This window comes from Molothrus ater, chromosome 8 (assembly GCF_012460135.2).
Source record: "Molothrus ater isolate BHLD 08-10-18 breed brown headed cowbird chromosome 8, BPBGC_Mater_1.1, whole genome shotgun sequence".
NCBI classification, from domain to species: domain Eukaryota; kingdom Metazoa; phylum Chordata; class Aves; order Passeriformes; family Icteridae; genus Molothrus; species Molothrus ater.
Genome location: NC_050485.2, coordinates 8,571,280 through 8,593,406, shown reverse-complemented (window position 1 = coordinate 8,593,406; position 22,127 = coordinate 8,571,280). Strand labels below are relative to the sequence as shown.

The 22,127-nt window shown below is 46.8% G+C and overlaps 1 protein-coding gene across 3 annotated transcripts in view; it reads left to right on the top strand.

The window, feature by feature from the left end:
- Positions 1–25: 25 nt before the first annotated feature.
- Positions 26–22,127, top strand: part of PDLIM1 (PDZ and LIM domain 1) — a 44,513-nt gene continuing 22,411 nt past the window's right edge. For 2 of the 3 annotated variants that reach the window (XM_036385812.2, XM_036385809.2), the window contains exons 1-2: positions 300–420; positions 12,870–13,021. In XM_036385812.2, coding sequence (XP_036241705.1) covers positions 325–420; positions 12,870–13,021 — 248 coding nt within the window. In that variant the 5' untranslated portion in view covers positions 300–324. Of the gene's footprint in view, positions 109–299; positions 421–12,869; positions 13,022–22,127 lie in introns of those variants that run through there. The other variant, XM_036385810.2, reaches the window with a different exon arrangement.

The window sequence follows — 22,127 nt, the reverse complement described above, 5'->3', positions numbered from 1 at the left end:
CGTTGCTCTAGGCTGGAGAGTATTTGCGTGGGAGGTGCCGCACCGGGGCACTCACTCCTGCGTGCGGCTGCCTGCCGGAGGCTTGTCCTGCCTGCCAGCAGGGAGCGGGTGAGGGGCGCCGGGATTCCCGACCCCGGCAGCCGCCACGCCCGGGGCGGGCGTGTCCCCGAGCCGGGGAGCGGCTCCAGCCGGGGAAGCGGCGGGGAGCGGGCGCTGCTGCCCCGGGGCGGGCCGGGGGCGGGCCGGAGGCGGGCCGGGCCGGGCCGGGCCGGGCCGGTGCGGGCGGCGGGGCTGTCGGAGCCAGCCGCGAGGTGCAGCGCGCACATGGGGACGCACCGCATCGTGCTCTCGGGCCCCGGGCCCTGGGGCTTCCGCCTGGTGGGCGGCCGCGACTTCGAGCAGCCCCTCGCCATCTCCCGGGTAGGGTGGGCTGCGGCGGGCGGTGCTGGGGGCGGCCGGGGTCGGCTCGGGCTGGCAGGTGGCACAGCGGCAAAGCCGGGGCGGGAGGTGGGCTTGTCTTTTTCTCCCCCCTGTTTTTTTTAGTTTGTTTGTGGGTTTTTTTTTTTTGTTTACGGAGAAATCGATGGTGGCACGCTCAGCCCCTTCACCTGTAGCAGACCGGCATCTTTGCTTCCCACCGAACCTCCCTGCTCAGCCTGTCCATAGGGACCCTGCGGGCAGTAGGAATCCCCTGAGCCCCCGGTTCGGGTTTGGCAGCCCAGCCTGTGGGAGCCCGTCTCACCGAGCTGGGCTGAGTGCTCGCAGGCTTTGCTTGCCATGTATAGTTAAGAGCCTTTGTTTACAGTAGCCATGTTAAGGTGTATTTAGTGCCTCTGCCCGTCTCTGTTCGAAGTCCTTCTTGCTCCCCCCTTGAAGAGAAATTAGTTAGGAAATGGCAAAAATTTTGCATCGGAACAATTTTAGGGTTGTACATGGCTTTTCCCGCCTCTGCCCAGCGTTTGGCTGTGAGACGCCGGCGCTCGCTGCCTCTCTGTCCTGTCCCCACCTGTCCCCACAGGCGCCCGGCACGGCCGGGAGCTGGGCTCTGCCCCCGTCCCCTGCAGGCTCCCAGAGCCGCGGGCTCGCGTGTGCGGCCCCGAACCCCAAACTCTGCTCGGCTTTGTGCGGGGCGCACTGCACAGAGACTCTTGTCGGGCTGGCTGCAGGTCTTCCCGATGGGAATAGGAACGAAGGGATTGCTCCTCGTTCCAGCAATCCCTCGGCAAAGCAGAGGCATCCAGCGAGCTGCTCTTAGCCTGGGGCTCTGGCATCTGCCACCATTGCACAATTCTGGAGTGCCCGCATGCCCCAGGTGAGGAAAGGCTGCGGGAAGTGGAACGTGCCAGAACTTGAATTTACGTGAATTTACTGCCCTTAAAGAAGACCAGGATGGTCAGACTTGTGAATTTTTATAAATGCCTCCTGCCACGGGATCTCCTGCCATGGGGTCCCACTGCCGGAAGGAGCCCAGGTGCCTCGGGGAAGCTGCCAGCTGCAGCAAAGGCAGAGCTCACAAGTGCTCTTAAGCCCACGGGGGGTGGGGGGTGAGTTACCAGTTTTCTATGTAATCTCTTTCAATTACAGTAATAATGCTTCATTTTTCGAAAGCATTTTTGGGACATGAAAGCACCTTTACTGTAAGGGAAGTGATATTTACTTCATTGTTATGGTAATTATTGCCATTTCCTTTCAGCAAGAATCTCAGGCAGAAGGGTGTCTAAAGCCCTACCTGCTCTTAGCTCTTCTTGGTCGCTTTTATCAATGCTTATAGGCACCTATCAAGGGACATAGATCAGCAAAGCAGCAAAAACAACCACCTCATGAGAAATTCTGACCCTAGAGACTAAAATGTAATAAAATAGCCTCTCTGATCGCGGTGACGTAAATGCTGACAATTAGTAGCTCTTATCAGGGCTTTCTCTTGTGACCCCTCTGACACTTTTAATTTCCCCTCCCAGACTTCAAGTCATTAATCTTTCCTGTGGTTTGCTCGTAAGGCTCCTGGATTTCTCTCCTGGGCTCAGGAGTGAAATTCTTGGCAAGTCTTCCCCTTACCATGTAAAAAAATATCTGATCCAGTTTTGACCTGTTTTAAAAAGTCTGTTCCTCCGTGTGTGTTGACTTTACATATCCTTGCTTATTTTATTTGGTACCTGTGTTTTCACCAGGGACATTTCTGGCACAGAGCCCTTCTTCCCTCACAGGATGGGGTGAGCTGTGGCCGTAGGACTGACATCTACCAGGGGTTGTGAGGGCCTTGGTCCAATTGTGTTATGAGATAGAGAGGCTACCTGAGAGGGTGAGGAGGCTGTGACCTGTGATAAGAGCATTACCCTGGGAGGCTGGGAGGTTGTGGCTCTCCCTCCTCGGCACTTATGTTTGCTTTGTGCTGCAAGTGGGTGTGCACAGATGTGCTCGTGAGCAGCGCTGTTAGCAGGGGTGCACAGGGCTGGGCTGCTGCCCTGGGCATGGGGAGCAGCAGCATCCTGACACTGAGAGTGCTGCTGTTTGGGTGTGCTGTCTATGGGGTCAGTGCTGTCCCATGTAGCCAGTGGAGCCTGTCCCAGTGATGCACTGATGGGATCACCACGCTGTTCCATGTGCTGGCATGGTGGGATGCCAGGAGAGATGTCCATCCAGCCATAGACCTCAGCTGAGTGTCTTGCAGCTCTCTTTGAATCAGGTGCCTAAATTCAGCCTGCATTGCCTGCCAAGAGCTCATGTTTGGCTTCTGGCACCATCATGCTTGTGCTGTTAAGCTTTAGAGTTTATCTTGGTATTTATGGCCCTCATCACCATTGTGCCTCAGCTTCTTGCTGGTGGCTTTTGGCTTCTCAAGCTCCCAGTCAGCTGGGGAGCAGCTGCACTGGAATGTAGTTGTGTTGGTGGGAGGCAGCACTGTTTGGGTTGCTCGCCGGGGGAAGTCATTGAAACTTGGTGTTGCCGTCCTGGGTCCAAGAAGGATGAGGACCACTGGTGCCATGAGCATGGGAGCCACCGAGCAGCCTGGCCAAGGGCTTCTGGCTGACAGTGGCTGCATGGTACCAATGTCTTGTTGTGCCTTAGAGGAGCAGCAGATGAAAGATTGTGGCATTTCCACAACTGCTCTTACCTTGTCTTTTGTCACTGCCCTACCTCACTTCCCACTTGAAATATGTGTTCAAAACTGCTTCAGGCTCAAACACATCACAAGCATCTGTTTGTGAGAACACTTCTGGTTTCTTGGTTGTATTGGACTGGTCTTCCTGGAGAGAACTCAGGTATGTAGGTTTCACAAGTGCTGCTCATGAGACTTTCTTGTGGAGTTTCCTGTCTCTTTAGGACGGACACTTCACAGATGTTTCTGGCTTGCATTTCTTTTTAAAACTGTAGGGTTCTGGTGGACAGTTTATTGCAGTCTTTGTTCAGAAAAAACCCCAAACTTGTGTTGATCAGTGTAATGAACTCTGGGCCAAAGCCTGCTGGATTGCCTTAGAGGAGTAGGAAAGGCCCTTGTCTTTACTGCTCTTTGCGTGATACTCTGCAGTGAGTCAGTGGGGTAGAATTTGAGAAAAGTTCTTTCTGAGACAGGAATGGAAAATACATACAGGATAATAGTTTCTGTAGAGCTGCCCTGTGCACAGGGTAGTTCTCAGTTAAAACCCATTGAGGCTAGGAGCTGATGGAGGGAGGAAGCAACACATTGTATAAGCAGCTGCTGATGAAATAGAGCGGTCTGAAAAGCAGTGCAGTTGACAGACCCCAGCCCCCTCCATTCCCCAGGTAACATGAGCTGTTGCTTGTTTGGTTGCATTTGATTTTGATAAACATTGAGGTTTTTGTTTCCAGCTGAATACATGGAGCTGTCTGATAAACTTGGTTATTGAGATGATTTTTGTGGTTTGTGGTAGCGATCTTGAGCATCTGACCCAAAATATGGGCAAAGCAGATGTTTGCCGTTTTGTCATGTCAAAAATCTCCAAGCTCCATTAAGGATGGGTGCCTCTTGGAGTCTGTAAGACTGGACATTTTGTTATAAAACCAGTTTTCCAATGAAAAATTGGTTTCAAGACAGCCCAGTTATGTAAATACATTAAAAAGATGAAATCCCAACATGATGCTTGTTGCTGATTTTGACCACTGTAAAATGAATTCATCCCTGCTTAGTCTAATATTTTATCTATTTGTGATATTTTAAAAACTCAGAATTTATATAAAATACAGAATTGGATCATAATTGGGTATTTGAGTGTGTTAGTTTTCTTTTCAAGCATGGCCCTCTGAACCAGCTTTATAAACTTAAAGCTTGATTTAGTGGTAAAACTGGACTTGATGGTCTGAAATCAATCAATCAATTCATTTCCCATCTGAAATCATGGGACTGAATCCTGTGGTGTGAAAAGATACCAGCTTTAGCTTTGGTACCAGCTGTTACCCTAACCCTGTCAGCCAGTAACCCTTGTAGGAAGCAGCTGAGCAAAGGCATCCCAGAGCCAGTGGTGAGGGAGAGGCCTGCTGGTAGGGGACACCCTGCTAATGGGCATCCCTTGATGGGATGGATGGAGACTGTCCTCACCCTGATGCATGCCAGGGCTTAGCTGAGTGGCACAGTGAGTGCCCTGGGGGCTGCGCTCCAGCCTCTTCCCCAGGTGGAAAGAGACTCTGGCTGCAGGTTATTTTTCTGAGACATGAGGAGAGCTGGGGCTTTCTGGGCAGCCCTCTGCTCCCAGAGTGGAACCTTTTGGCCTTTCCTCTGCCAAAGGAAACATGAGGTGTGGTGGATGTGATAGGATTTAGGGTTGGGCTGGCTTTCCTTCTCACCCGGAAAGCCTTGGCTGGTCCCCACTGTGCACACCTATGCCTGCAGTTCCTGTGCCACGGGGTCCAGCTCTTGTGCCCGTGACTGCAGATCTCAGCACTGTGCTGGGGATTTGTTCTGGGGCTGTCTGGGCAGAGGGAGGCAGCTGGGGAAAGCTGCTGGGCTTTATAGGAAGATGAAGGTGGCTTTACGTTTCCTGCTCGGATGTTTACCTGGCTGCAGGTGGGGCAGGGGCTGAGGCAGCACCAGCCCTGCTGTGCCACACCAGGCAGGGCTGCTCCAGAACAGCTGATAAGGGCCTGTGGAACACTGGTCATTGGTGTCACCTGCCAAGAGCTTCTGGCCCTGCAGAAGTGGCTGGGCTGGTGTTCTGAGGACAGCAGGATCCCTTGTGCATTGCTTGGTGGGAGCCCTGTCTGCTCTGTCAGAGCGCACTGGCTGGGAAGGGCAGAGGTTGTGCCCCTACAGGCTTTGAAATCAACATCAATCCTGGCATTTCCTGGAAAAATCCTGTGCTTAAAGGTACAAGTGGCTGCTGAGAAGACGAAAAGACTTTTCTGATTTCCCTGACTACCAGGGTTTGGATGAAAACAGATCTTCCTTAATTGTAGTAAGGGCAAAGCAGCAAATTTTCTTGGGGTAAATACGAAGCGCTTTGGGGCAAGGACAGGTTTGATCTTTTTCAGTCTGGTTTCCTTATCTGGGGGAGCACTTTTACCTTGAAAAAACTTTTACAATTTTTGGGATACTAATCAAATGCCTTCTACCAGAGCTACATGCAGGAGCAGTACTCTTGTCTTTGCTAGGAGCCAGGGTTCTCTTTCCTCAATTCACACATTCAGATTAATTTGTCATTGGTTATGCAGCAGCTTGATGTCACCCAAACTTTGGAGTTCCCTTTTCTCTGTACCTCTTTGCAACCAGTATAATCTCTTCTGATGATGTCTGACCCACCTTGTTCTGGTCAAGTTTCCCAAAGGGCCTAAAGAGAGAACTCTACATTTGGAGTGAATGTACCAGCCTCATCATTATGTGAGAGCTTTAAGCCCTAGAGCTTTAGGTGACAAAAGCAAATGCTGGACTTCTTGGGAGGAAGAAAGCTCTTTTTGTTCCCAGATGTCAAGTTTCATATGCCTGCAGGCTTCTTGGTACCTTTCACCCTTAAAAATCACTTTGTCCATCAAGAAATGTATATGTTATGTAAAATGAATTGGATTTGAAGGGTGCAGCATGAAAATAACAGGAGATTTTTTTTTTCAGTATAAACAGGGAAATTGTAGGAGCCCTAAAGTGCATAAATAATTGATGTTGTTCTGGACTACAGTATCTCAGATGGTTGCTGATTACTGGATGTGTTGATTTATTTAGAGGATGAAATAAACCATCAGGAAAGACTCAGCTGCTTTTAAGGCCTTGTAAAAAATCTCTTGTTTATTTGTTTTAATGTGGGACATGTTGCAAAAGAAGCTGTGGAGGCTGAGTAACTCCTTGACCACCATTTGAGCATCTATCTGAACAAATCCTCTCACCCTTGTCTTTTTATACCAAGGTCAGCCCTCTCTGTGCAGTACCTGATGCCTTCCCCTTTCTGTGTTGACAAAGCTCCTCTGGCTGTCAGGGTAGGGCATGAAGGCAGGCAGGAGGGTGAGGGCTGGGCTGCCAGAGGAGCTTGTGCTGGAAGCCCAGACCCTGCTGGGGTGGGCTGGTGCTCAGGAGTTTCACCAGCCAGATATATCATCCCCTTCTCCTTCTTGTCTCCTGGTGATGATGTGGTCTGGGCCAGCACAGAGCAACCAGTGAGGCTTGGGCTGCAGCCTGGCCAGACTGTGATGGTGCAGAGAACAGGAGCAGCATTGAAGGGAGCTCTCCTGGAGCCAGTTGTAAGGCATCTCGCTCCTGCTCCCCTAAAGAGAAGGGGTGGGGAATGTGCTTGTCTGAGTTTTCTCATAGCCTCTGATCTCTGCTGACCCAGCTGCATGCTTTTGCTGGGAGAAACTTTGACTGCTTAGCATAATACTCCAGTGCTGAGGACATTACTCATGGTAAAAGAGCAGTGTGTGTGGGTGGGGAGGATTAAAGTGAATGTCAGAGATGTCTGGCTGTCACTGGTGGCCTTGGATGTTGCTTCATGTCTGTCCTTTGCAGCAACAACCCAGCTGGGTTTTCCTCTCAAACACACAGAGGTGCAATTTCTCCAGATCTTTTTTCTTGGCTGATGTTAATTTTCTCATTTCTTATCTCTTCATCACTTTTTGCAATGTGTTTAGTTGTGGAGTGAGGAGTGATGCCCGAGGCTGCAGGGTCTGTGAGAAACTGTGAAGAGCTGACAGAGTGAGCATGTAGGTGCCAGAATGGATGAGGGGAGAAGGCCAGAAAAAAGTGAATGAATTTAGACCCACCCATCTATCTTGACTCACAGGGAGCTGAGTTATGCTGCTTTTCATAAAAATGCTTCCCACCCTTCCTCCCTCTCATTTGCTGTGGGCAGCAGCTTCCCTCAGTATACCCACTTGCTGCCTCTTGGATCCTTGCCTGCAGGAGGAAAAAAGGCACCATATACCACTGTCCAAGGGCTGCAAAGCTTGTTAGATAGCATGTGTGGAGGGAATTACATCAAATATAAAATGTAGTTGTGTTTGTCAAGCTCTGGGACAGACAGAAGTTTTATAAAGAGGTCCTGGGAGCTGAATAAGCAGCCAGATGTTTCTCCTGCTGCTAAATCAAAGTGTTTTCTATTGTAAATGCACTTGCCCAAAGACTTTCTGAAGAGTTGATATTTCACAGCACTTTCTTTGCTGCTTGGCCACCAGTGCAAGCAGGTAGTAGCAAGCAAGCTGCCTGGGAGATGGTCATCTGAGCTGTGCAAAGTCCTGGTGGTGTTGGCAAGATGGAGCCCTAAGTGTGTGTGCAAGGGGCTACATGTGCACAAAGCTTCACTTTGTAGGATAAGAAGGTAGTGTAGTTTTTTCTTCTATCCTAACCAATCCTGAATCTGTGGGACCTGTTTTAAAAAAAAGGGGTCCAAGCCTATAACTGTCTAAACTGTTATCTACTACATTGAGTTTTGCATGAATAAAGAGTGCAAAGACAATCAAACCTGTAGATTATGGGGATTATTTGTTTCTTCCATATGCTGGCACATGTGTCTGAGCTGGTATCAAGGACATGGTTTGATGTGTCTGGTTGTAAGTATCTAGAATATTTCTATAGTAGCCCAGATTTCTTACACAGAACACCACCCAAACAGAGCATCACTCTGGGACCTGTTTTGGACACAGTGTGAGTCAGTGCTGCTCTGCCTGTCTCAGCATTATCTGTTCAACAGCAAAATGACCTAATGGCAGTGTTACCCAGTTGCTTGGCAACAATCACCTCAAGGCAGGGCATGGCTCCTTTCCAGGAAGCCTTTGGGCATGATGTTATAAGGTGTGCAGAGCTTTATTCACCCAACCATGGTGTCTCTGGAACTGGGAGGTTCCCGGGGCCTGGTGAGTCTGCCCATGTTCCATCTGCTCAAGCCCAGTGGAGGAAGCCCAGACCAAGTCAGGGAGCTCTTTTGAAGGACACAAGAAACCGTGGCCTTGCACAAGCTGTGACTTGTACGAGGTTTGTTCCTTGCAGTATCTTTCAGCCCTTCTTGCCTACCCATGCAGAAGTGCAGCTCTATCTGCTCAAACCTGCCTCACCCACCTGTACAAGATGTGCACTTGTACAGCACTGCCTGCTGGTCCCTTGGCTCCTGCTGGTCTCTGCTCCATGCTCATTCAAGAGGGAAGGGTAAGAGAGGCTAGGACAAAGCTTTAGATCATCTGAGAGCAGGAACAGAGCAGTTTCAGATACAAAATTTACTGGATCCCTGCTTGCCTGAAGCTTTTGTTCATTTTTGGAGTCCTTTTGTGTAAGCTGGCTGATAGCTGCCAGTGCTCTGAGCACCTCTGCCTGCTTTCCCCCCAGCCACATGCCTGCCCCTGCTGCTTCCCATGGACCAGGCAGGGATGTGACAAAAATAAAAGCAGGAAAACATCACAGTGGCAGCTCTGTGCTCCTCTCTTAATAACAGAAACGCCTTTTGCTTGGCAGCACTGAGATAAGCCCAGACCTTACTGTGAGGGGGGAAGGGAACGTTATTAGTAGCTATAAATCATCCTAAAAGGATGGGGGATGGATTCCCTCCATACCCTGCCCTTGTGCAGACATGTTTGCTGTGAACAGTCCTGGCAGACAGTATGAGCTGGATGTTGCAGGCAGTAGTTTGTGGAAGGTTGCATTTCAGGGCAAGTTATTTCCAGACCTGAAGAAGCTGGATTTTAAAACATGTTTACTTTTGGCAGATACACATCTCTTTTATATTTTTGTGCAACCTTGTAGCTTGTTCTTAGGGGAGAGGATTATGTGAGTACCTGAGTGCATGGAATAGCCCCTGTGCTACCAGTGGCACTTACCTGATGGAGAAGAGTGCTTGCATTTTCAATTCCTCTGAAGTGGACACAGCAGGGACCTGACACCACAAGCACTGGCAATGCACTGAGATGTCACTGTGAATGCCAGCTGCTCTTCCTGATGGCTCTTGGGGGTTCCTCAGGAGGCTTCAGTATTTCAGTGTCCCTGGCTGCTGTGGCTTAGCTGTTCCTGGTGATACATGACTGCTTCTACCAGCCTATCACATATTGTATTACTATCAGTCTTGAAATACAGCAAGCTGTATGGCTCAGTCTCCAGCAGTGTTCCAGTGCTGGCATTAATCCACTGTTGTTCTTGACCCTTTGGCAGCTTATCTGATTGACAGTGAATCATGGTAGCAGTGTACTGAGCTTGGTGTTCCTTACAGGGGTGAGTAATGTGCCTCTCTCCCTCCTTTGGTAGCAGAGGAAATAAAGGCCCCAAGAAACCAAGTCACTCGGTTAAGGTCCAGAGATCAGGAGAGGACCCACCCTGTGTTTCCTGCAGGCTCCTTTTTCTTTAATGATATCCTTAGGGACATGTCTTATGGATTTTATAATGACAGCTCCCAGATCTGGTGGGACTGTAGGCAGCTGTCAGTGCTCACGATTTCTTCAGAGCTTCATACTGTCCCTGTGTGCAGGTTTTGGCTGGGGTAGAATTGTTCACAGTGGCTGGTAAGGGGCTGTGGTTTGGATTTGTGCTGAGCCCAGGGTTGATAATACAGAGATGTTTTTGTTATTGCTGAGCAGGGCTCACACAGAGCCAAACCTTTTCTGCTTTTTGCACTGCCATGCAGCAGTGAGGAGTCTGGGGATGCAGGGGAGGCTGAGAGGAGACACAGCCAGGACCACTGACTCCAACTGCCCAAAGGGATATTCCAGACCACATGACATCATGACCAGGATATAAAGAGCAGGAGATGTTTGGAGTGATGTTGTTTGTCTTCCCAAGTAACCATTATGCATGATGGAGCCCTGTTCTCCTGGGGATGGCTGAACACCTGCCTGCCCGTGGGAAGGAGTGAATTCATTCCTTGCTTTGCTTCGCGCACGTGTGGGGCTTTTGCTTTCCCTATTAAATTGTCTTTATCTTAGCCCAGAAGTTTTCGCTTCTACTCTGCCAGTTCTCTCCCTAGTCCTGCAGGTGGGGGAGTGAGTGAGCAGCTGAGTGGGGCTTGGCTGCTGGCTGGGGTTGAACCACAGCACCCTGTCACAAGGTTTACAGGAGGCACTCTCAAGGCAGTGAATCCAGTGGAGTGGCTGCAGATTGCACTCAGTGGCCTCTAAAGGTCACCGGTCAGCTGAGGGCTGCAGCTTGGCAGGTGGTGATCTTCACAAGTAAATCAGATTTTCTGTATCCATTTGGTACTTTGTCTGGTATGTTCATCAGCACTTCCTCTGTCAGTTCAGAGACTGCTTGCAGCATTCAAAGTGGTGTGCAGGTAGTCATTCACTATTGGTTGACCTATCTGAAGCTCTTTAGATTAATGTTGAGCACCTTGGTCAGCTTGGACATCTGTGAGCCACTTTTATTTCCTTTCTTTTTCCATTAAACACTTTCCTAGTAGAGAGCTGAAAAAAGAAAAGCAGCTTGTGATTTTTCTTCTGGTTGGGGAAAACAGCCCACTACAGTTGTGAGGAGATATGCTGAACAGCTTCAGATTTGACCCAGGGAAAACAGTGATTGCTGCTAATGTGTGACACCTCTAGAAGGGGAATGCTTCCCTGAGGGCAATGATTTGCCAACCAAACCCTAGTTAGGAGAGATTTCTAAATCTTGTGAATGGTATTTATGTCTGAAAGCTCTGCTGGGTTTGCTCAGCTGCTTTCCAGCATGCTGAAACCTAGCATGAATGTATAGAATGAATACCAGTGGTAATGGACTCACAAATGAGGTATGTCTCAGCTGCAAGGCATGTTTTAATCTGTACTCATGTCTGGGAGCAGTCCACCCTTCTCATTTCCTCTTCCTGTTAAATAATGGATGAAAGCCCATAGAAATCATTACACACCTTTCACAAACTCATTAAAACTGCACAAAATCTTAGGTAGTGTTTGCAAAGCCACAAACATGATGTTATTCACCTTCTGCCCAAGCAATAATTTTGGCCCAAAGAGGTTTCAGTTGTTAAGAGGACACCTCTTTAAAAGAAGTAGGGTGAAATGAAGAAGCCATTTAATTGATTTGTTTGAAAATGCCAAGTTTTAGCTGGGACCTTTTTCATGAGGAGTGTCATACTGATGGCATTGCTGCATAGTGCCTTCTGTATGGGACCACATGGAGAGGAAGGGGAGATCAATATGGCAACAGGTATCAAGGTGAGCTGTGGTCAGGCAGGGGGGTTGGTGCTTCTACTTCTTCAGACACTGTTGGCAGCTTGTGATTTAAGTGTTGCAGCGTGATGCAATATCCTGTTTTAGCTATCCCAGTCCTTTCCCAGGTGTGCCAATACCTTCTCCCTTCCTCTCCCCTTGCCTCCTGCTGAGAGCTGTCCCTCAGTCTTGGCAATCCAGCAAGGGCGTCGTCTGATTGGCAAAAGTTCAAAAGATGCCTCTCAGCCCTGGGGTCATTGGGCTACCTAGGTGCCACTTCTCTCCTGAGCCTTCCCCCCTCCTACCTGGTTGGTGGCACACCTACCCCTTCCCTCCCCCTGTCCCCGGAGCTTAACAGGACCCTGGGACCATGCGGTCGGGATTCTGTTGGAGCTGTTACAAGATTCAGAGCTCTGTGACCCTGGAATAAAGCTCTGGATTAAACCCTCCGGCAGAATCCGTCTCCTTTTCCTCTCCACCGTGGCCTAAAGCCTTTCCACCAAGCTAAAACTGAGTTCCTGCTTGCCTGGACTTGTTCCAAGTGCCAGCTGCAGCATCCAGCCAGCCAGGGGTGTCTCTGAGGTGAAAGGCACCTCAGTTGCCACCTCTGGCCCAGCAGCAAGGGCCAGATGAGCCCAGGCACGTTCCACCCGGTAATATTGGGATCGTATCCCTATAATAAGGATGAAGTTTCTGATGCCTTTCCCCCTTCCAATCTGCATAGATCACACACTGCTTTGGGATTGATCTTGCTGAAGTCAGTAAATGTGTGTTGCACCTGTTTCTGGGAAAGAACATATTATTACAACTAAAGAAGCAATCCAAAATCTTGAGCCCAAACCTTTCCTTCAATGAAGAAAACAAATGAAATTGTAATGCAGGCAAAGGTGTTTATGATTGGCATTGGTATTGCAATGACTCTGATACTCTTTCCTCTTGCCTCTGTTCTTAGAGACTTGGACTTCTGTCTGTCCTCAGCACCTTCTGTTTCAGAGAGCACTTCTCTGTCCAGGAAAGAGCATCATTGCTTTCTTTATGATCTTGCTCTCTAGCATGGGAATTGTCTTGAGTGAAAATATGATTTCTGTTATTTACCTGTTGTTCTCTCTCCAGATTTCTATCTGTGGGTGCCGAAACAAAATCCTTTATCTAAAAGACCTAGATAAATTTCTTCTTAGAATTTACTTTCATTAATTCTACCTTCTTTGCTTCCAGGTACCAGTGAGAAAAACCACAACTTCTCCAACTCCTTTTCAAATGTTGCTATGGAAATCTCCTCCCTGGAAAGTCCATTCACTCTTTTTGCTTTCTCTTAGGTGACGCCAGGCAGCAAAGCTGCAATAGCCAACTTGTGTATAGGAGACCAGATCATAGCCATTGATGGAGTGAACACAGATAACATGACACACCTTGAGGCACAAAACAAAATCAAGGGCTGCACAGATGAACTGACCCTGACAGTCAGCAGGTACGTAGCTGGGCAGGGCTGGGGCTGGAGAGAGGGAGGATTGCAGGGTGGGCAGTAGCTGTGTTTTGGTGTGGCAGTAGGCCTCCCACTGGTTTAACTTGACCTCTTAGTGCTTTGTCTGGCAGGTGCTGGCTAGCAAAAGGGAACTGCATTTCATCCTTTAATCCTAATGCTGTTTGCATTTGTTGCACTTTGACCTTATGAAAACAACTTTCCAAGTGAGGAATTGGCTGATAATTTATGGCAGGGTCTGTCAACTTACTCTGTGGCTCCTGGCAGCAAGAAACCAAAGATAGTCTCATGAAAACTTCACTCATAGCAGGGGAGGTGCAACCAGAGATGGCCTTCCTTCCTATTGCACTCCTTTAGCAGTTAAATATATGCTTATATGTTGTTCCAGGCAATTAATTGCCTGGTTTCTGCCAAGTACAGACTCAGAAATGTTGTACATTTTGAAGCCTCTTGATCAAACAGCACTGTCAGCCTTAAACAGTGATGACCCAGGGTGCAACAAAGTTCCTCTTAGGAATCAAACTCTCCAAGTCCTGAAAAACTAAAGGCAGGTGACAGCTGAGCCACAAGTTCTGCCACTAGTGTAGAGCACAGGCTGCCTTCAGCCTTCCCACCATCTTGAACTGCAGAGCAATGGACAGTTTCATTCCTTTCCCCAGCCAGGCTTTGTTCTTAGGCCATCTTTGTACGGAGTGGAGATGGAGTGGGAAGGCAAGGCTCTGCTTTGCATTGAACTGCTGCTACTTAAAAGAACTGGAGCCTGCTTTTTTTGAGGGTGCTAGGGATTTATCCTTCCTTTTTGTGTGAATTGCAGCTGCAGGTACTGGAGCTTTTCAAAGCCAGGTGGTAGATGCAGTATGGCATTTCTACTTGCTCTGGAGCAAGTCTTTCCTGTGCCTGCCTTCCCTAAGAGGGATCATCCATCAGTTTCAGGGCAGATGCAGGGGAAGTGCTTTCAAAAGGAGTGCAAAAGCATGCCTTCAATGACACAGTGGTCCAGTTGTTCAGGGCTTTTCTGTGATAAACACAAGTCTTTACCGTGGCTTGGACAATGCCAGGAGTACAGCAGGCATTTCCCAGTTCAGGAGGATGCGATGGGTCTTGGCCAAAAAAAATGCCTGATGGTTGATTAAGGGAATTCACAGAGGGAAGAATGGAGCACAGTGCAGGCAGTTGAATGGGTAGTGAGCACTGCAGCAGCCTGTTAACCCCAGAGTTTTTATACTGGCCTTGAACTTAGCAGCGTGTAATCTTCCTGCAAATGAGTGTTCCTTTTCCTCTCCAAAATCCAGCTGCTTGACTTGGCAAACCAGTGCCATGTGGTTCTGGCTGGGAAAGAGGAAGAGAGGCAAGGGCTCTTTCAGCCTGCAGGCAAGTTCACTCTTACAGATCATTGAGTCTGTAAAATGTGTTTGCTAATGTTAATTACAAAGTCGTTAAGTTTATAGCTACCCTATGCACATTACATTGGCCTTGGGCTTGGAAGCTGCCATGGGAGAGATTTCTAGCTGGATCTGCAGCTGTGTAAAATTGCACAGGGGCTTTCAGTTTACACAACTCGACTGTTTCAAGACCCTCTTTCAATGAGGTAGCATGAGTGTGTGTTGGATGCTTCTGCTGCTGTACTGATTACTGAGTTCTGCTGACAGAAGGCCAGGAAGAGTGTCAAAACTGCAAGAATGTAAAAGCAGTGATCTGACTTCTTACACTTTAGAGTTTGATATTACTACCCATTGCTCCATGGAAAATCTGTGTATATTGTGTTGTCTTTCCTGGTTGTACTCTGTTGAGAATATTTTATCCCTGATGTCCAGTGTCTCCTTCTAGGCCCCCATAATTGTGTTGGTCTAAATGCAGCTGCACTCAGTGGTCAGAAGTGCTATGTAGTCTTTATTTCTGAGGCAGGAGCACTTCTTTACTTTACAATCTAAGGCCTTAAAATGAAAGGCCTTTAGAGGATGCCTAGAGAGGTGACAGAGAAATCATTTTAAAAGACCTGGAGCCATACTTCATCTTCCTGCTCAGCTTAAGGTAGGGGAAGTGGGTGAGGAAAGCAGACTGTGGTGTGGTGGTGATCCCTCCTCTGTAAAGAAGGGAAGGGCATTGCCATGGGGATGGAGAGGTTGGAAGGCTCTTGGGGAAAATGAGTGCCACCTGGCCAAGTGCTGTGGCTTGGGCTTCCTGAGCTTTGGTGGGCACAGCTCTGTCACAAAGGCTTGACCATACAGTTGGTGAGGAAGGCTCACAATACAGTCAGGTCAGAGCAGAAAGTTTTTTCTCTGTCAAAGTAGCTCTGTAAATAGTTGGCTGAGTATGAAAAGGAATGTATATAATTTGCACTGCAACACCAGCAACCCTTGGGTCTGGTCTCCACTCTGTGCAGTTGTAGCTCATTAGCTGAATCAGTTGTACCAAGGAACTGTGCTGGCACAGATCCTTGCTCTGACAGAGCAGCACCTCTGTGTGTTGGAGCAATACCCAGCTGGTGTGAGGATGGGCCCAGCTGTGCTAGGTTTTCTGGAGTGAGAAGTCTTCCCTGTCCTCCTTTTCTACTCACCATTGGAGAGATGTCTTGTGAAAGCATAAGACCTTAGTGATTTTTAAATTACTAGCTAATGAATTTTGAATGATTACTTATCTAAATGATTACCCATGCTAAATATTCTCTGACCTGCATTCAGTGTGGCAACAAGGTTGTGCCAGGTGGGTTTCAGACACAGGTCTGAGCTCACAGCAGGTGTTTCAGTTTCACCAAAGGATCAGCACTGTTGTGACAGTGGAGACTTCATTTGTGACTGTGCTGTACATGTGATGAGTGTATGTGGTTTGAAGACCATAGTGGGTGAATTAGTGCAAGCCAAATCTTTAAAGGATGATATATACAATGGAGGTATCTCTGCTAGAGAAAGCCTTTAAGCTTCAAGTAGCTGGAAGCTAGGAGAGTGTTTCATGCTTGTCTTTTTCATCTGCTCTTCTGTGAACCAAAACAATCTTTATACATGTGTGTTCTTCAAATAGGCAACTCTCTTCTCTTTTAACGATAGCCAAGCAGTTAAGATGTCTTCATGTTTGGCTTACTAATGATTATTTAAGAGAAGTGTAAATATAGAGAATTGAAAGGACTTAAATGCTTCTGGTAAAGGAAATGCTGTTTGCACTGTATGCTTGATTGTGTATATCAACAGCATTCCAATGTTTCCTGTTTCGCTATTTTTCTTAGCAATGGTAACAGTCCAAAAATATTTCAGATCAGATTGTGGGCAGGAAATCTTGTCTAACACAAGTCACCATTAAAAATGTATCAACTTTCTAGCTAGCTGAAGAAAAAATACCTGGTCTGCTTTTTCACCCAAAGGGGCAAATCTCATAATTTCCTAGGATTTAAAACCCAGCCACAAATTGCTTTCTTTGAGTACTCTTTCCTAAGTGGCACTGCCTGGTGCTTTGCTGTTCAACTTAGGAACAGAGTTGTTTTCTGGAAAGGTCTGTCTTCTGCCTCAAAAGTGGATATTAGGCAGTGTTGCCAAATATAACAAATTCCTACTGAACTCACTGTGTCTAGCTCCTGCTCTTTTTTGAACCTGTTTGTTCATTCATTTTGCTTTTTGTTTGAAAAGAAATGTAGTTACCAAGAAACCAAAGTAAAGGTTCCATTATTGTCTTCAGCAGTGTAAAATCAAGCTCAAGAGAGTGCTTCAGTCAACTCAAGCCTACCTGGTTGCTGAACTGAGGAATTCACAGGGAGATTTTTGAGTCTCTCCATAGGAAAAATGAAGTTTGAATATTTTAGAAGAGCTATGCTTCTTTTCCCTGGTGATTTCATTTTTTCAAATTAGGGTGTGAACACCACTGCACTGATGTGTTAAGGTTGAGCTAAGCCTCTCCCGGCATTGCTCTCCATTAATGGGGGTAAGCAGCAAGATGTGTCCAACAAATTGGAGACAGCTATCAACTTTGGAAATTTAGTGTATTTTGAGTAAGATGCTTTCCCTGAAAAAGAGCATTCAAAGCAAAGAAGATGCAGGAGTAACAGATACTCCTACCACAAAATTCACAGGATAGTCAAATGATCCAGGCATCACCCATGTCAGTGGAAGTGCTCATAATGAATTTGACACACAGCTCTGTTGTGGCTGCAGATGTACAAAAGCAGACAAATGTTCATTGCAGCACAGGTGAAAATTATTTCTATAACAAATGGCTCTTGCCTCTGGCTATAGTCACCAGATGGGTGGTGGAACTGTGCAGCCCTGAGGAACTCAGAGGTAAAGTGTATATTTATATAAGGGGGTTTTTCAGCAAAAAAGGTGTTCCTGTAGTGAGTCTGTCCTTCCCTTTATGTCTGGAGGCAGTTTGAGAGTGGTAGAGGAGAATATTTTTAAAAAAGGTTGCAAATATGTAGTATCCTGTTCTGCTCCTACTGTCATTTTCCTCAAATTTCAAGCTGCTTTTCTGCTACTCTGCTGCCAGCTTATAATACATCAATGCACCTTTTTTGTTTGCAAAGTAGTCTTTTAATTTGTTGGAAGTGCTGCCAAGGAGTGAAGCTATGTATTTGTTCTTTGAAAAGCGCTAGGATCAGGGAAGTCAGGTCTGCTCCCAGGAGCTGTTAAATGGATTGTCAGGAAGGATCATGTGTAGATGTTCATGAGGAAGAGGAGAGCGCATGTGTCGTGTCCTTTCATTTTGTGTGGTAGGTATGCTTGCACTCTTGCTCGCTCCATGTGTTCCCAGGTTTGAGCTGTGGGGAATAGTTGCACAAAGCCACAATAGGCTTGGATTTCTGTTCTAGGAAGTTGGTGGAATCTGTTGACTCATTTAGGTTTGCTTTTCTGCTTCCCTGCCAGGAAGAGTTTTCCAGTTCTGTCATCTTACTAATAATTCCTTTGGCCCTGGGAAAAGCCAGCTGCTCAGTGTGCAGCTATATAAGGCCATGCAGGTTGCCTGGCCCTCTGTGGCCACTCCCAACCTCTCCATGGCCAGTGTGGTGCTTCCAGCCCTTGTGGGTGCATGCCAGCAGCTTTTACTAACAACAGATACGTTCAAAGTAATTTTGGCATATCAAGATTGGTATTTGTTGTGATTTTACAGCCTCTCTAGTGAGGCAGTAAGAGTTAACTCTGCAGCTGGCTAGTTAGAAGAGTGTAAGTCTGAGCAGTCAGTGTCTTAGCCTTTGTAGCTGTCATGAACCTGCTCCAGATACACAGAAGAAGCCACAGAAGTTTAACTGGAGTTGCCTTTTTGGTTTTAGTAGCTGTATAAAGAGACTCCTGAAATGCAAGAGGGCATGGAGACATGCATTTGGGGCCTCCTGTCTCCAGGAAGTTGTGACTGTCATTGCTGTTTGAGTTGGCAGGAGGCTGTATGCAGCTTGAGTACAGTTTTGCTTGCCAAACTGAATATGTCCATTAATGGATGTTTGTTATAAGTGACTACTTATGTTTAAAGCCAACGGCCTGTATTTGACAGCTGTTGCAGCTAAAAGGCTGATTAAAAGGTACCTTCCTGGTAGCCTGACAGCTCTTGTAGTTAGTTTCTAAACTTTATTAAAATGCCTGTCGAAAACTCTGGTGAGAGGATTGTGAAAGATAAATTTTTTAGGTCTTTCCTCATTTTTCAGCCAAAGAACTTTGTGCTGCACAAGAAACTTTTCAGTCTTTTGGAGTTTATTTGCTATTTGGTATCTTAGTTGTGTCCATCCCAGTGTTTGAAATGAGATGTGAATGAATGTAGATGTGCCCTTCTTCTTTATGGAAATTACACAGTTCCTGGCACAAAGAATTAGACCCTCATTTTCCAGCTCTGACTTTTCCCTTGAAGCTATGGCCCAACTTTGCACGCAAAGCACTGATAGCAAAACCCAGGCTCTTGTAATGTTTATATTACATCATGTTCAAGACAAGCTGCTTGAAAATTGTTGTTTCATAAATACCTCTCCATATTCCTGCCTTGACTTGCATGTGGTTTCCTTACTTCTTTTTCCTACCAGTACCTATGCACCCAAAGTAGCATCAGAGAAATTTCTTTCTAATCTTGGGTTTTGGTTTCTGCCTGGATGAAACAGAAGATACATGGCTCATTCCCTGGCCCTGTCTAAGTTACTCTCTCTCCTGTAGTAAGGAAGCAACATGGAAATGTGAACTGCAAAAATGAGTTTGTATATAGATGTGCCTGCAGTTAGTTTTCCTGACCCACATTCTCAGGCTTGTTTGTGTCATGTTTTTGTTTCCTTCATTGTTTTGAGTGTTGCTCTCTGATGGAGTCTCATTTGAAAGAATATGCATTAGAAACCATATCATAAAATAAATATTCATCAGTTTATCAGGAGTTTCTGAGATCTGATAAGGATGCCAAAGCCCCTGGCTTTCACCAGACAGGGTGGGATTCCCCAGCAGGCTGTTGGACAGAAAGATCTCCAGAAAGCCACTACCAGCAGCAGCCTGGTGTGAACTGAAGGTACTGTTACCAAGGCTGGGTTTAGCTGTCTACTCTGACACCTGCTCCCTCCTTCATATAGCTAAGATATGGAACCATATGGATAAGATACAAACACAGTGAATCTAATCTGCCCTGCTGTCTGCCTGGTGCCCACACTTCCCAACACTGCAGAAAGTAAACCCTGGGCCAGTAGTGGGACAAAAGGTGAACTTTTAGGTGGTGTTTTTCTTCCTCCTGCTACGCTTCAGTAGAATTACAGGCATTGACACAAGAAGCAGAGCCAGGAAACCCTTCCCAAGAGCTGGGACCAGTGTGGTTCTACCTAAGACCCACAGACTGTGGGCTCCACAGGTGGGATGGGGCACATGCCTTGAAAGATCTGCTGGGTAAAGCCAGGAAAAGCAAAGCTGTGTCCTTTTTCTGCTTCACTGGGGCCATAAATGGGCTGCTGAGAGTGGCTATGGGGCTTTTCTGCAGCTGTTGTGAATACAAAGGGCAGCTTTATCTTCCCTGCCTCAGAGGGTCAGATGCATGGCCTATTTAACATTTCTGTTTGGATAACTTCTAGACTGGATTGAAAGAAAAGCTTGGACTGACCTTGCTGCTTCCATTTACATCCAGTGACAGAGCAGTATGGCAGCAGTCTGGGGAACAAACTTGAGCTATTTGCCTTGCTTATAAATAAAGAAGAAAAATTTGGTCAAACTGCCCATGGGCTGCAGTAGTTGGCCATAATTGCCTCCTCTCTTCTGGAGACCAGTGTGCTGTGTCATCAGCACCTCAAAATGCATTTAGGGCCAGTGGGATGAAAACAAGTGCCTGGGGGGAAGTTTCTGTTCCATATTCATACACTGGCCTGCTCTAGGCTTAAATTTTTCAGTGTGAATAAAGCCTTCTCATACTTCTGAAAGCTTATAATAAACTGCTATGAAAGAAAATGCTACCTCAAAAGTTCTTGGATCACTGCTGCGAGAACTGGCATAGGGATGCCTCATGCTAGAAATCAGAAGTGTTTAAGGCTCTCTGAGCTGCTCCTTCATCTCCAGCCAATGTCCTTTTGCTTATAGTCTGGCTGGCTGGGTGTCTCATTTCCATACATTTTGCTGTGTCCCCTGTTTTTCCAGAGGAGATGAAACTTGGTCACACATGATCACCAAACACTTCCAAGGAATAAGGCTTTGTATTGGTCATCTGGCTGCTTCCCTATATGCAAACAGTCTTCAGGTGTGGAAAATACAGCTATCCTGGAAATGGGTGGGACTTTGTGAGGCTTGATAGCCACAATCTGAGTGAAATTGCTGGTTCCTCAGGCACCTTAAAGCACAGGTGTCCAGAAGCAAGGAGAGAATTGTTGTTTTGTATTCACCTGAGACATGTTGGACATCCAGTAACAGCAGCTGTTGTGACAAGATGATGATCAGATTGGTGTGGATCTGATACCATGCAGCTGTTAGTCATACTTGTCTGTGTGTGCCCCAGCTTGCCAGATAGCAGCATTTGAGTGGCATGGGTTGTCAGGTATCAGCTGGGCTTGCAGGATGCAATAACCAAGAGTCAAAGGTTTGCTGTTCCTGAATACCTATAAAGGATATCAGGTGTGACCTGTGTGTTTGTACTTTTCCTGTGAAAGGAGGTACAGCACAGCAGCCTTCATTCGGTTTCTTCTGTGTAAAGTCCACTGTGCAATAAAGGGAATAGCAGATCCATAAAACTATTCTTCTTTCCTGGCTGAGAATGCTGCCTCACATCTCCTCTCACTGAGCTGCCCTCTAGGTGCAAATATTGAAATGCTATTTATGCAGCAAATGTCTGGAATGTATATGTGCATCTCAGCTAAGTTTGGGCTGTTTAAAAAACGTTGTGACTTTGGAGGGATTTTAGAGGAATGGTGCACACCAGACTGAATATATTGTGGGTAGCTCTATACTGTGTTTCTCCATCCTTGTCAGCCTTTTCTTCTTCTAGTCTCTTCCTCCCTTCTTTAACTGAAAAATCTCTTTACATTTATCCAGTTAATTTGCAATGGAAGCATTCCTGTTTTGCTAACTAAGTACTTAAATTATAGCTAGTCCTTGACCCACAAATACCTAGGAAGTACATCTACTTCCAGTTCCAGATTACAGAAAGGGCTCCTGTCAACAGGACAGAGCATGGTTTTCAGACCTCATCCTGAGAGTTTATCAGTCATCTGTTTGCTGCATGATGCAATGTTTAGCATTGAACAGCAGTTTTCATTCAATCATACTGCAGTCACTCATTCCCTACTATTCCAATGTTTGGGAAAAGTGGCACTGTTTATTGTATCTGAGATGGTAACTACTGTCTTTACTTCTGAGAAATGCTTCCCACAACATATTTCGAGCAAATCCAAGCACTCTACTTCTTCCTCACCACTTTTTTGTCGTTCTTTGGGACATAGCAGAATTCCACAATGATGATGGTAAAAGCAGCTGGTTTTAGTTGTAGATCTTGACTTGTGTTTCAGACTACTGTGAGTAATTGGGTCAGACCACAGACCAGTAAAGGTTATGTAGACTTTCTCGGTCACATGAGGTCCTCTCAGTTCTGAGTCCCATTGCAGGCGAGGAGTTTTATTTTTTTTTTCATCATTCCACAAGGCTTCTGTTTGTTCAACATGGATACCACTATAAATAAG